This window comes from Nymphalis io, chromosome 7 (genome assembly GCF_905147045.1).
Source record: "Nymphalis io chromosome 7, ilAglIoxx1.1, whole genome shotgun sequence".
Taxonomy (NCBI): Eukaryota; Metazoa; Arthropoda; class Insecta; order Lepidoptera; family Nymphalidae; genus Nymphalis; species Nymphalis io.
In genome coordinates, this window is record NC_065894.1 from 6,295,491 (window position 1) to 6,310,223 (window position 14,733).

The window sequence follows — 14,733 nt, forward strand, 5'->3', positions numbered from 1 at the left end:
CAATTAACAAATAATTTATCAATTATTCAATCGTATTAAAACCATTAAAATTAAGACAAACATTTTCTTCAAAAATGAAAAAATATATCTTGAATTTATAATCTATGTCACCGTTAGTTCATTAAAGACCGATATCGAAATTGATAACATGCTGTTCAAATTGCGTCCCGACGAACGTCATGATCATATCGATAGTTACGTTCTATACACATCCAGCTTTCGCTAACATGCATTTAAGACAACTTCAGCCGGTGCCAATCAAGGCTCATTGTACTTTCGTCATTCAGATACATTGGACCAGAGACTAAATATTAGCCCTGGACTAGATATGTACCAGAAAGTGTTTACATACATATCTCGGTATTCTAACACTAGTACGATAGGTAGGATAGGTACGATTTCCGTTGTAAATTGGTTTTAGTTTTTTGTTAGTACCTTGTTCTAAAAACGAAATTTTCTGACCGATACATATTGAATGTTTTTGTAGAAACTAAAAAAAAAGCCAAAGATTAAATATTTTAAATATATTAAAATTATTAAATACATCAATAATTTTCTTAAATATAATCTAAAATATACATAAATTTACGTTTGATTACAATAAGTAAAAACATTTGGAAATAAACACCCTCATGAATGTGAACTTGTGAACAAACATATACTAATCCTAGGAAAACATTTCAGGTCGAATTATATAAAAAGATAAAAAAAAAAATATTTGAATTACTGTTTTTTCATATTAATATTATTTGACAAATAAATTAATTTTTCAATAAAACTTAGACATAATATTTTCTGCTTTTTTATATTAAATTTAGAAATATATGTAATTATCTATTCATTGTACAAAATCTACCAAGTTGTCAACTGAAGCAAATAAGGAAAAACAGTCTAACAACAGATAACCTATATTGCCAGTTGTCACTAGTCCGTAGGGGGTTTAGTCTGAGTCGAGTCGAGTCGGAAATGTTTGAGAGATCATGTTATGAAGACAGTAAAGCGGTTCGACTTCTAAATAGTAGTTTGATTGACTCTCCCTTGTGTAAATTATAGGGTACTGAATCATTGTTTGTGATGCTCATCGCAAATAGCAGTCATGTAAAATAAACATTTTTTAACTTGATTAAATAACTAGTAATATCCAACGAGTGGTAAACAATATTTACATTGAGTCAATTTTGTATTAAAACACGTGTAACACAGTAAGTTGAATGTCAATGTTGTAAATAAAAATATATGTTTATTTATTAATTGTTAACACTTAAATATATCATAGATGCCTGAGCATTCATTTCACAATGGAAAACGGTCTTTCAAAACGGAAAATATTTGTAAAGTGAAAATGCGTACAAAATGAATATATTTGATCTTGTTATTCATTTTTCAAAATGAATAACAAGATCAAATATTCTGTTTGTACTGTAATTGCCTACTTATAAGAAATACAGTTGAAAAACCTAACAAATTTTTTTTCCTTATATTTTCATTTTTTTAATAGATTTTGTTTTATTTCTCAATAACATTTTTTACATTTCTATTATTAATACAAGAAAAAAAAGACGCGCACAATTTTATAACCGCCATTTAGTTAATGGTCAGAAAGATAACTGGCAAAATATTTAATGTGACATTGGCAGAATATTTTGCGCTCAAATAGTGTGGGTACACGCCAGAAAAGGGGAAAAAAATTAATAATAATAATTAATTAATTATTGGCGCGACTTGTGATTTGTTAAATGTGCTCAATTGTGTTATTTGGATTTTTAAGAGTAATTGAGTGAGCTATTAACATCAATTTATATGATTTGGTGTTCTATTTTTAAAAAATCAGTAAAAAAAGTAAAATTCAGTTTCACTTCTGGGTGCTTAATATACATATTATAGTAATGTAAATTTCTTATTGACCTTCACCCTCTTTCCGATAATTTAAGTTCAAATTATTTGACACACATAATTAATTCTCATCAAATTTAATTTAATACTCTTTTTACGACATTCTGCAAAACATAATACAATTTACAGTTAGAAATTTGGGTTAGTTTTTTAAATTATGCGATATTTCAACTGCCTCGTTGGTCTAATGGCGAGCTTATTAGGCTGCAAAATTCGAGGTACTGGTTTCAAGCTCTAAATCGGGCATTACAATATAATTGGACTCTTCTATCAAAAAATTCTCATTAGTATCCCGCAATTTGGAAGTTAGCAGTGTTAACACTCTCGTTCCTCGGAAAGTGAGTATAGCCGTTGGTTCTGCACCTGAACTCTACCCGGTTGTATCGGATTGCCGCCCAATCGTTGCCGATTGTGCGCAATGAGTGTGCGCAAGTACATGTGCACTCTCTGTTCCATCATACAACAAATAGGGTACCCACCACCTCCTTGTTACTAGTATTTTTTATAATGGGTAAAATAACTTTTCTATAGGGGTAATATAACACCAAAATTAGGAAAAAATAATTGAACGGTCCTTTTGACTTCTAACAGTTTTATAATTTGTTTGAATACGCGATGGTGAGACAGATACTAGACCGTGATAAAAGTCGTGAAGAGCGAATTTAAACAGTGAATCGCCACAAGTAACGCTGCAACATCCATATAAGCACTCTTCAAACAATAAACACTGCTTATATTTACAGTTAATTGCATCCAATGTAATGACAGTGCACTTGTAGTTGAAATAGGGCGCTTTTGTAATGATTACCTTTGACAATACGGCAAAACAGATAGATAAGATGTCTACCTACATACAAAACAATTAACGAATTATAATATAATAATAATAAAATCCACATTGAGTTTATTTTGATCCTATTCGTTCTATTTGGACGCATTATCATACAAACATTATCGAATACCTATATACTTACAAGTACGTATTTATTTTATTTGCTGTAAATACTTTTTATATCTATTGTTTAACATAATCTATTGTTTAATCACATAAATTTTGATGCAATATCGTATTAATGACGACAATATTTAATCCGAGATTTCATATAAGTATTAAAAAAATAGGTAACATAATAATAAAAATGTTGAAATATTTAATACCAAATGTGGCTTTGATTGATCTTTGATTGTGTAAAATTTAAAAACCAAATCTGCATTTATTTATTTATTTATTTGTTTAATATAATAATTAAATTATCGTTCATCTAAATATGTCTATGTATAATTGTATTTATTGATAATGTATTTTTTTTATATTCATTTATTTACTATCTTTCTAGTTTATTATCTATTTTGGCAAAAATGAGACATGAAAGTAACATTTTTATCTTAACTTTGATCTAGATAAAATTATCGATAAATAAAATTTTGTGTCATTGACGGTTTTTATTTAACAGTAAATAGTGACCGAGTTCATTCATTTTAAATTTACAATATTATTATTTTTCTATATCATTATCTTTTTATTTACTAAGCCGTACATTTATCACTTTTATCTGTTTAATTGTTTTTATAATCGAAAAATTGTATCTAAAGGGGCCAAGGTATATAAAGGATGTTGAATTACACGAAGGGTCCCAGTTACTCCTTCCACAATGAAACTAGCAGTGGTTCTCGTGTCCTTGTTCGTATACGTTTCAGCCAAGTCATACCTTCATGACTTGTCTGACGCAAATCCCGCCTATGGATACTTAACAAAGTACGGTATCCCCGAGGGTGAGAGGATCCAAAAGGCCGAAGAAGAATTCCTAAGGACACCGTCTGCTAAAATTACTGGTGGATCTCCTGCTGCTATTGGACAATTTAAATATCAGGTTTTATTTAATCTTTTCATATTTACTAATATACTATATATAAAAAATCAATATATAATGAAAATGTTTTCTTTGCATTAAATAGGCGGGTTTGATAAGCGATATCGTCGGCATATCTGGCAGAGGTGTATGTGGCGGTTCTCTCATCAGCCCTAATCGAGTCCTGACCGCTGCTCACTGCTGGTACGATGGCAGGAACCAAGCTTGGAGAGTAACCGTCGTTCTTGATTCTATCCTCCTCTTCAGCGGTGGTACAAGAATTGAAAGTACCGATGTCCAAACACACCCTCTATGGTTTCCGCTACTTATTGTAAATGACATTGCTGTCATCCGGCTGCCTAAAAAGGCACAACTATCCAGTATGTATTTTATGTATATTTAGTTTCATAGTTAAATATTCAAGAAGTGAACTTTATGTTTGTGTGTGTTAACGTATCAAATGGCCTAACTGCCGTAATTCATGGCGGCATCTAATCGGTAAAAGAAATCAATGTTCATCACATTAACCTTCTAGGTTCAGATTGCAGTTTCAACTTTGATTATCAATAAGTGTAATGCTTCAGTATTAAAGAAATTTGAATTTGTCGAAGATTTTAACCATTCTGCATAACATAACATAATTTCTAAATTATATTAATGAACGATTTTACTGATTGAAATAATTCAAAAATGCTCATTTCTGTCTGCGTATATCAATGTTTGAAATACTGTTTGCGTGTGTTATACATAACAGAACAGGTTATTTATGCTATAGCATATCTATAGCATTTAACATATTTTACCTATAATTTCAGTTAGTAATTATTTCTAAAACTTGTAACTTTTTATGTAATTCGATTGTTTTTTTAATCTTGGACCGGTATTACATATATTTTCATCATCATCATGTCAACCTAAAAGACGTCCACTGCTGGACCGGGTCCCCCAATTATTTCCATGTTGGCCGGTCTTGCGCTGCCCGCATCCAACGGCGTCCCGCGACTCTTTTTATATCGTCAGTCCACCTGTATATTTTAAATGGAATGTTAATAACAATTTCAGACACTGTTGGAACTATTGCCTTACCTACCGGATCTCTTAGTACCGAAAACTTTGTCGGTGAAGCTGCAATTGCGTCAGGTTTCGGAATAACTAAAGATGGTGAGAACATTTACAATATGTGAAAGAAAAAATAAGAATAGTTAGAAAATAATCATTAAAATAATAATCATATTATTACATTTTAAACCGATTAAAAATCAAATTGATTATTTAAAAATGGTTTTTTTTTATTTCCGCCAAGTATATTTCTGATGCACGTTTTCTATTAAAAAAAAAAAAACATTTTTAGGTGGTGGTATTTCCAACGATCAGTTCTTGAGTCACGTCACCATGAATGTAATTTCAAATTCAGTGTGCTCACTGGCTTACCCAGTAGCTATCCGACCATCAAATATTTGCACCAGAACAATCGGAGGAACTAGCACCTGCAGAGGAGACTCTGGTGGTCCTCTCGTCGTTCAAAGGAATGACAAACCAGTATTGGTAAGTGGGCATTCACTATTTAAAATAAAAACATCTAAAATTTCATAAAAACTTTTCTTTTGTTAATGTTATATTTCTTTTATCATTATAACCACTTAAAAAACACATTTATTTACTTAACAATGTAATTAACAAATGTTTTCTACAGATATTTACAATATATTTTCGTCATGATACTTAAACATTTTGTTTTTTAGATTGGGTTAACTTCTTTCGGATCTGCTTTCGGCTGTGAAATTGGTTTCCCCGCTGCATTCGTCAGAGTGACATCATACCTCGATTTCATTAACCAAAATCTTTAAGTTAAAATATTACTGATAAGTTTTAATAAAATGCTAACAAAGTGCACGAAGGTGATTTAATTTCTTCTAAATACTTAACCAAATTTCAAACATTAAAATACTCTAAATATAAATTATAGTAAACATAAAAAAATATTCTTTCGATTGCAACGATCTTTGCAATTGATTAATTTGTAAATACCTGTATGTATATATCCAAAGTACATGAGTTTTTAGAGATTATATTTATGATAGATTGATATGACATCATTGCATAACAAAATAAAAAAGGGTTTGGCCTTAATACAACTGTATTATCTACTAATCTAATTATAAAAACACATATTATTTACAATAATCATATATATAATATTATATATGTTATTTTTTTTTAGAGGCAATTATTCGCCAGACGCTAAGCGCTTGCAAAATAATATATTTCCTCTAAAATACATCCTGGGTTTTTCTGATAACAACAGGCAAAAAGTTTCAGTAGATAGAAAGATGTCCATAAACCAAAACTTTCAGACAAAAGGATACTACAGTGTTTCACTGGGTCAGAAGAACCTATAGCAGAAATCAACAATAAAATTACATTTTTATTTAATATAGATATTAAGGACAATAATGGTTTATAATAGTGTACAAAGAGAGCACAAGAAAAGCGGATGTAATAAAATTTACGAAGAAATAAATCGATTTGATTATAGTTTGACATTTTGACGGATGTATCGCACTGTCAACGCGTATGGAAATAATAGAATTATTATTGGAGGAAATCCTCATTAAGTGAATATTTTATTTACGTTATCGATAGAAAAATGCGGATAATTCTGCATGTTATCAGCGTAAATATAAAATAATGAAAGAACTTAATCTCACCATGCAATGCCCGTAAGAAAAATTAAAAAAAAAATTATTTCCCGCCATTAAAATATCTGTTAATGTTCTTGTTGCCAGATTAAAAATGTACATTATTATTGTTTTATATTAGAAATGACAGATACTCTTCAGTAATACTTAATAACTAGCTGCCCGCCCCCGTAAAATAAGGATTTTATCCCGTACATTTTTAATTATTAATGTTTAAACATTCGCCAATCGATCTATTCGCCCATACAGTGAAGTGCTAAGGGCAAATAATAATATATATATCGGCGCAATATCATTTATTTAAGTTATTTGCTTAAGTTACTTAAGATATTGTGACTCTTAAAACTAGTTACAATTATTTAGTAAAAACAAATCATTTCAAATGAATCATTCATTTGGGATGATTTGCTTTCGTTATCTAATTATGTTTTCATAAAAACTTTTACTAAAGTCATTATTTTAAATAGGTTAAGTTCATGTTCACAATTTATAAAAATGTTTTATGATTATTTTTGTAAAGCTCCCCACTTTCGAGTTTGGTATAAATACGAGTAGTGGTCTTTACACGAGGTAGTCCGGCACAAGTAGCCGAGTAGTGCGGAGCTCTACTCTGTTATTTACATTCGTTCAATAAAAGGTTTATTGTAAGAAGTTGTAGTGTTTAATTATTACTACTATGAATAACGAAGATTGTAATGAAGATGACGTCAGCATCGCTGACTTCATTATTTTTAAAAACAATACGACATCTGGAACTTCGCATTACATAAAGCACACGACCTGCAAAATTTATTTAAAGTTTAAAGTTTATTTATTTTTATATTCTTAGATTCCATCTACAGGTTATATGTGTGGAGCTATCTTTGTGTGTATGGCACATCGTGAAAAAAGCGATACCTATCGCTTTTTTTTATTGCAATTTTCATAGGGATCTGTAATTTTTTTGAAAACAAATGATAATAGCCTATGTTATACGATGATAAAATGGCTTTCTGTAGGCGAAAGATTTTTTAAAATTTGTCTAGTTATTTTTGAGTCCATTAATATTATAATATATTTAATATTATAATATACAATATTATAAACAAAAATGCAAACAATTTAATTTTACCTCTATAATATTGATATAGATAACTCGTATTACATTTAATATTGTGTTTTACAATCTAAGTGAGTCTTAAAATAATAAGACCGATAAATAAGCCTTTCACCATTCGCAAATTATCTGATTGTTACGAGGATCCTGTTGACGTGCCAGAAATATATTTTCTGGTACGTCGTCAGGACAATCGTTAAGCACTAGAAGCAGAGAAGAGTAAATTTCATTTGAATAATAGAGTATGATCAAATAATTAAATAACAGGTGTGAAACTTTTCAAGCCGGTTGGCGTTGTTGGTAAATACTCGCCTGTCATGCCGAAGGTTGTGGGATCGATTCCCACCCAGGACAGACATTTGTGTGTATGAACATGTCTGTTTGTCCTGAGTCTGGGTGTAATTATCTATATAAGTATTTACAAAAGAAAAGTAGTATATGTAGTATATCAGTTGTCTGGTTTCCATAGTAAAAGCTCTGCTTAAATGGGCGTGTGTGAATAATGTCCCAGGATATTATTATTATTACTAAATGAATAAAAAATTTAAGTTTTTTTTTCAACATGAATATCGTCTTCTATTGCATATCATTTAATCTGTGGTTTGAACGACTATTGACAGGACATACACCATGACGGCGTAATATTTTGACAATTGAAATATATCTGCTTTGAAGTCTAAGCATTATTAGTTATCCATTGTAAATTAATAATAAAAATGGAAGAGATTGGCATCGTACTACCTGAAAAGGTATATAGTAATAAACAATTCATTACGTAAACCTAATTCAGTATTTTATTTTGAATATTTATTTTGTAGGATGACCAAGTCACCGACACAAAAGGAACTTCATTTGCAGGCCCCCAATCTTTTGAAGAATTGGAATCTGAAGATTTATATACTAAATATAAGGTAAATTAGCAATTTTGAATAGAAAAGGCTTTGCTTCTTTTGAGTAATTGTAGCCAATTTTGTTCGACGTCTTATACGACGCAGGACGCCATTCCATTATACTTTGTGCGTGTATATATTTAAAAAAAATAACATCTTAATCATTCAAAATAAAATATATAAACTACCATTATAAAATATTACCATTACAAAATACCATTTCATAAATTTAATACCTTTATTCACGACGCTATACCTTATTTGCTTTGTTAAATATTAATTATTTAAATTGATTACAGAAATTGCAACGCATGCTAGAGTTTTTGGAAGTGCAAGAAGAATACATAAAAGACGAACAAAGGAATTTAAAGAAAGAATATCTACATGCCCAAGAGGAAGTTAAAAGAATTCAATCAGTTCCACTTGTAATAGGACAGTTTCTCGAAGCAGTTGATCAAAACACTGGAATTGGTACATTCACTTTTAAATATATATCTATATATATATCTTTTCCTTTAATAGAAAAATCATAAAAAAAAATACTTTCTTTGTATATTCATGAATCAAGTGATAAATACAGTAACAGTAACAGCCTGTAAATTTCCCACTGCTGAGCTAAGGCCTCCTCTCCCTTTTTGAGGAGAAGGTTTGGAGCTTCTTCCACCACGCTGCTCCAATGCGGGTTGGTGGAATACACATGTGGCAGAATTTCGATGAAATTAGACACATGCAGGTTTCCTCACGATGTTTTCCTTCACCGAAAAGCACGAGATGAATTATAACAGAAATTAAGCACATGAAAATTCAGAGGTGCTTGCCCGGGTTTGAACCCACGATCATCGGTTAAGATTCACACGTTTTACCACTGGGCCATCTCGACTTGATAAATAGCTTAATGTCAATTAACTTTAAAATATTTAAATAATAGTCAGTTTGTTGTAAGTATAAATGTGTAGCTTTTCTATCATTTGATAGCCTCGTGTGTAATATTCTTTAATATAATATTTTTTTCACAGTTGGAAGTACAACTGGCTCAAATTACTATGTACGTATTCTGTCTACAATAGACAGAGAATTATTGAAGCCATCTGCATCAGTAGCTCTGCACAAACATTCAAATGCACTCGTGGATGTCTTACCTCCAGAGGCTGATAGCTCCATTTCTATGCTTCAAGCAGGTATATCTCACACACTTATTATAGTATAAATATAAAATGTTCAACAACTTCAGTTGAGCTATCAGTGAGACTCATAATTTTTTAATATGTCAAAATAAAATTAAACAATAAACTCAACATTAATGAAAAAAAATATCTACAAAAGTTCATTTCAGTTTGACAAAATTTCAGTATGTTGAACTATAATGAACATAAATTATTTTTTAACAAATTTGTCTATACTTCTATATATATTTATATTATTAAATATTTTTAATTCACAGATGAAAAACCGGATGTCCAATACTCAGATATTGGAGGTATGGACACTCAAAAGCAGGAAATCCGTGAGGCAGTTGAACTACCGTTAACCCATGTAGAGCTTTACAGGCAAATTGGTATTGAGCCACCCCGTGGTGTACTCATGTATGGTCCACCGGGATGTGGTAAAACCATGTTGGCGAAGGCTGTTGCTCATCACACAACAGGTAATTTTCTATAATGTAATTCATAATGTCATTGACATACAGAAACAAACAATTTAATAAAATCAGTTCAAAATATACTATATTATATAATATACATAATTAACTAGAAACTTTGATAATTATAATTATAAATTTTTTTAAAAAATAATTAGTTATCTACTATTCCCGGATTGGTTACCCGGAAGGATCACCCGTCAATGCAATATTATAACAAAGTCTTTTATAATTATTGTATATATTCTAAAAAACAAATAAAATAATTCAATTTTAATAGCTTTCAATTGTGCTACCACAACTATAATTAGAAATAATTTAATATTTGTAACAATATTTTTAAAACAAATTATACCTAACTAGGTTAGTTAGTACAGTACTACCACTACCTTAAAAAAAAACCTATTGATAATATGGTATTTCGATTTCGTAACAGCCTGTGAATGTCCCACTGCTGGGCTAAAGACCTTCTCCTCTTTTTGAGGAGAAGGTTTGGAGCTTATTCCACCATGCTGCTCCAATGCGGGTTGGTAGAATTCACATGTGGCAGAATTTCAGTTAAATTAGACACATGCAGGTTTCCTCACTTTTCGATTTAATAACATATAATGAATTGGTAACTGACTTTTATAAAACTTATGTTTTTCTTTTTACAGCTGCATTCATCCGTGTAGTGGGATCTGAATTCGTACAAAAATATTTAGGAGAAGGTCCTCGTATGGTACGCGATGTGTTCCGCCTAGCGAAAGAAAACAGTCCTGCTATCATTTTCATTGATGAAATTGATGCCATTGCTACTAAGAGGTACTTTAATTCTTAATTTCTATAACAATTATTAGATGATGTTCTAGTAAATTTATGTCATTTTTATTTATAACTCTTTCAGATTTGATGCACAGACAGGAGCTGACAGAGAAGTTCAGAGAATCTTGCTGGAGTTACTGAATCAAATGGATGGTTTTGACCAGACTACTAATGTAAAAGTAAGTATATCTTAGAAAACACCATAAAATAACATTGAAAAAAGATATGATATTTATATTTGTTTACAAAATGGTATAAAATTTTAGGTTATCATGGCTACCAATCGTGCTGACACTCTGGATCCTGCTCTGCTGAGACCTGGTCGTCTTGACAGAAAGATTGAATTTCCTCTCCCTGACAGGTAATATTACAAAAATCAACATGTCCTAAAAATTAAGCATATATTAAAATTCATGATAAACGATTATCGTTAAAATAAACTCATAAAGAACATTCTTATATTCAGGCGTCAGAAACGTCTGATCTTCTCAACCATCACGGCTAAGATGAATCTGTCTGAAGAGGTGGACTTGGAGGAGTTCGTAGCGCGCCCCGAACGCGTGTCTGGCGCCGACATTAACGCGATCTGTCAGGAGGCCGGCATGCACGCCGTGAGGGAGAACAGGTATGTTTTATTATGCTTTTATACAATCATACGAAAGTTATTAATTTCTATATTTAATCTAAATAATAAAAATAACTGCTTCGCTGTTAAACATTTTATTAATTTAAAAATTGAGTTTTTTATACCTTTTTATATTAGTCAACCTAACCTTTTTATATTAATATGAGAAATAAACTTGGTTATCCATAGACAATTTTTTTTTTTAATAATTATATTTGCTGCTCGTTTGCTACGATTTACGAAATGAACGAGAAATGAATGTGTGTACATAGTTTGCCCGGCCACTTAATTCTCTTTGACTTTTGTAAAAAAAACGAAGTGAAACACGAGACAAATGACGACGCACCGTTTACACATACGTGTTAGTAATATACCTCGCCACACGCCTCGTCACACGCCTCGTCACACGCCTCGTCACTTAAAAAATTATTAGAAAGTTGAAACTTATTTCAATACAAATAAAAGTAATGTCATGTTTTAGGTACATTGTGCTCCCCAAGGACTTTGAAAAAGGTTATAAGAACAATATCAAGAAAGATGAATGTGAATATGAATTCTACAAATAAGTATTTAATTGTAATATTTTGATGTAATTGATTAATAATTAAACCTTATAATATAACATTTGTTTTTTTAATTATTTAGTAAATCAACTATAACGTGTGTGCAACAGGTAACTTAGGTATTCTTTTTACATAACGTAGGTATTGTAACACTTAAATAGTCCGGTGTACCGTTTGTGGTACACGGGCTGCTGTTCTGCCGAGCTCGTGTATGAGGCACTCGAGCCCTGAGTCTACGGACGATCGGACCTCGGACTTATCGAATGGCCAAGAATCTAGTTATGTCAGCTCAAAGCATGAAGACAATAGAAGTAAATGCTTGGTCAGCGGAATGTAAGTCATTGTGTCATTCCATGCTTGGATATATGTCTATATGTCTTGGAAAACGATTTGTAAAAAAAGGAAGAACATTCGACTAGAGCATAAACATGTATTTTTTTTTATTGTTGCTATAACAACACAAAATAAATCAACTTTGTATAAAATAAACAAAGTTCAATTGGTAAACTAAAACTTTAAAAAACAAACAGTATATTGTATTGCTTCTTGCAAATTTTACATTGCGTTGAAACCTTTTCTGGCTTTGGCCTGTACAAATGGAGCATGTCGACCTTTATCATCTTCAGGTTTCGGTAGTATCCCACGCATCATCGGATGGAACAAAAAAATGTTTTTTGCCCAAAGCGCCTCAGCGGCGTACTTGAGCATGAAGAAGGCCATCTTCCTGATGATGGTAATAGCAATAGTCTTGCTAATCCTAACGATCATGATAACGCTGCATGTCATTGCGGTTTTCTTACCGTGCTGAAAGAAGGTATTTTACTTGATCGGTTTTCAAATTCGGGCTATAACGGTTTTTTCACAATGGCTTCATGTCTTGCTAAGGTTTTTTCTCCTTTTGGGGTGCATCTCATTATATATTATCGTAGAGTTTACTAATAGTAAGTCTGTTTCAACCTTTTTATACCATGTTATGGTTTTTCTAATAGGAGAGTTGTAGCTTGCCATCAATGATCACCTAAATCTATACCCTTTTTTCCTTTGTTATAACTGAGGACCATGTTGAGCTTGAATTTGAAAACAGGTCTAGATGTAGAAGATATTTCTGTACCGTGGCAAGTCGAAAATGCACCAACATCTCTTTTGTCCCTCCATTTCAGTACATCGAGATGGAACATCAGGTTGGACATGAATAGGACTCTAAGAATCTAAGCCTGGAAGTCAGACTTCCTGGAACACATCTAAGCTGAATTTCTCTAACAATATTTTCTATTGATTTCTCAATCTCTGGCCCGACTTCTAAATACCCTAAAACTTTACAAACATCCAGAAAAAAAGAAACACTTTTATGTGAGTAAAAAGTCGTGAACGTGAAGATTGTCACTAAATATTGTAAGTCTACCTTTTATCGATACAATAATTATTATGATTATGATGAGGGTAAGGATTATTTTGTCACAGAAAATAACCTAAACGTACATGTATATTGCTAAGGATACGGTAATTTTAATTCACAAATAACGTGTTTCGGAACGCGCCCTTGTATGGGGACTGTTGTCGTGCTTTAAGGGTTTGTTGATGTATTTTATTCTACTACTACTAAGAAAGGCATGTAAACAAAAAATTGAGTGTCTATATGATGTCTTTGGTAATATTTTTGTTGATATTTTTTATTATTTTATTAACCTAAAAGTTACAAACACTTTTAAATTGGATTAATATGTAAATATTTTTGAGTTAACAAAGACCTATTAGACCATGATGACCATTACTTTATTGAGTTCAGTAACTATTAAATTATTATATTTAGAAAGGGGCTGGTTAGTTAGTATCAGATACCTAATTAAAAATGGAGAAACGTTAGTATTAAGATGATATATAGGATAATATAAAGTAAAAAAACAATAATTTTTTCAAAATCTATATTTTATAACAGTTCTTATTTAACGATGTGATAATACAATATATTTGGCATATACCTTATGAAAATTGATACACATAGTTATGAATAATTAGTCTTCTAATTTGTCACTTGAGAATGATGAAAGTATTTTGTGATGTCATGTTCAACTGCAAATTGATTTCGAAGTTGTTTTCATTTCTATTCGGTTCCATATTTACATCTACATACATTGCAAAAATATGCAGTTAGTAAAAAGTTATAACTGAATGAAAGTAAAATTCTGTCCATCGTACATTTTAAAATAAACTACGCATGTCATGCCGCTTGGTGTCCCGTGTTAGGTTTTCACTGAAGTAAATTTTGATTTATAGGCCCGGAAGAATGAAAACACAACTCGTGTTTCAAATATTACCAGATACCCGGGTACCTGGTACTACACTAGATACTCAGGTAAAAACCGATTAATGTTAGTGCTCAATGCTCTAGCGCATTATTTGCTAACTGCAAAAGGCATAAAAATAGTGGTATCGGTAAATCAGCATTAAGCCGGCATTAAAAGTTACCTGCGCACAATTAAAATGTATTTAAAGAAATAATGAAGCAAAAAAAAAAGGTAAAGTATTATTATTTTTCATATATTCACAACTTTTTACTGACAGCTTATTTTTTTTGTCTCATACTAAAAGTTACTCTCTGTTTAGTTGACTATAAGTCAACATAGGTTTCGTTAGTGATGGATATTTGGATCACTTTTGGTCTTTCTCCTTTAAT

General features: G+C 31.1%; 2 protein-coding genes across 2 annotated transcripts; both read left to right on the forward strand.

Moving 5' to 3' along the window:
- Positions 1-1,082: 1,082 nt before the first annotated feature.
- Positions 1,083-5,606, forward strand: LOC126769695 (brachyurin-like). Its single transcript, XM_050488610.1, has 6 exons — positions 1,083-1,202; positions 3,487-3,764; positions 3,850-4,123; positions 4,806-4,904; positions 5,095-5,288; positions 5,486-5,606. The coding sequence occupies exons 2-6, from the start codon at positions 3,546-3,548 to the stop codon at positions 5,588-5,590; spliced, it is 891 nt and encodes a 296-aa protein (XP_050344567.1). The 5' UTR covers positions 1,083-1,202; positions 3,487-3,545; the 3' UTR covers positions 5,591-5,606.
- A 2,539-nt stretch (positions 5,607-8,145) lies between these two features.
- On the forward strand, positions 8,146-12,116 carry LOC126769681 (26S proteasome regulatory subunit 6B). Its single transcript, XM_050488587.1, has 10 exons — positions 8,146-8,287; positions 8,357-8,449; positions 8,728-8,899; positions 9,445-9,606; positions 9,870-10,073; positions 10,724-10,871; positions 10,954-11,050; positions 11,138-11,232; positions 11,338-11,496; positions 11,978-12,116. The coding sequence occupies exons 1-10, from the start codon at positions 8,255-8,257 to the stop codon at positions 12,060-12,062; spliced, it is 1,248 nt and encodes a 415-aa protein (XP_050344544.1). The 5' UTR covers positions 8,146-8,254; the 3' UTR covers positions 12,063-12,116.
- Positions 12,117-14,733: the final 2,617 nt, after the last annotated feature.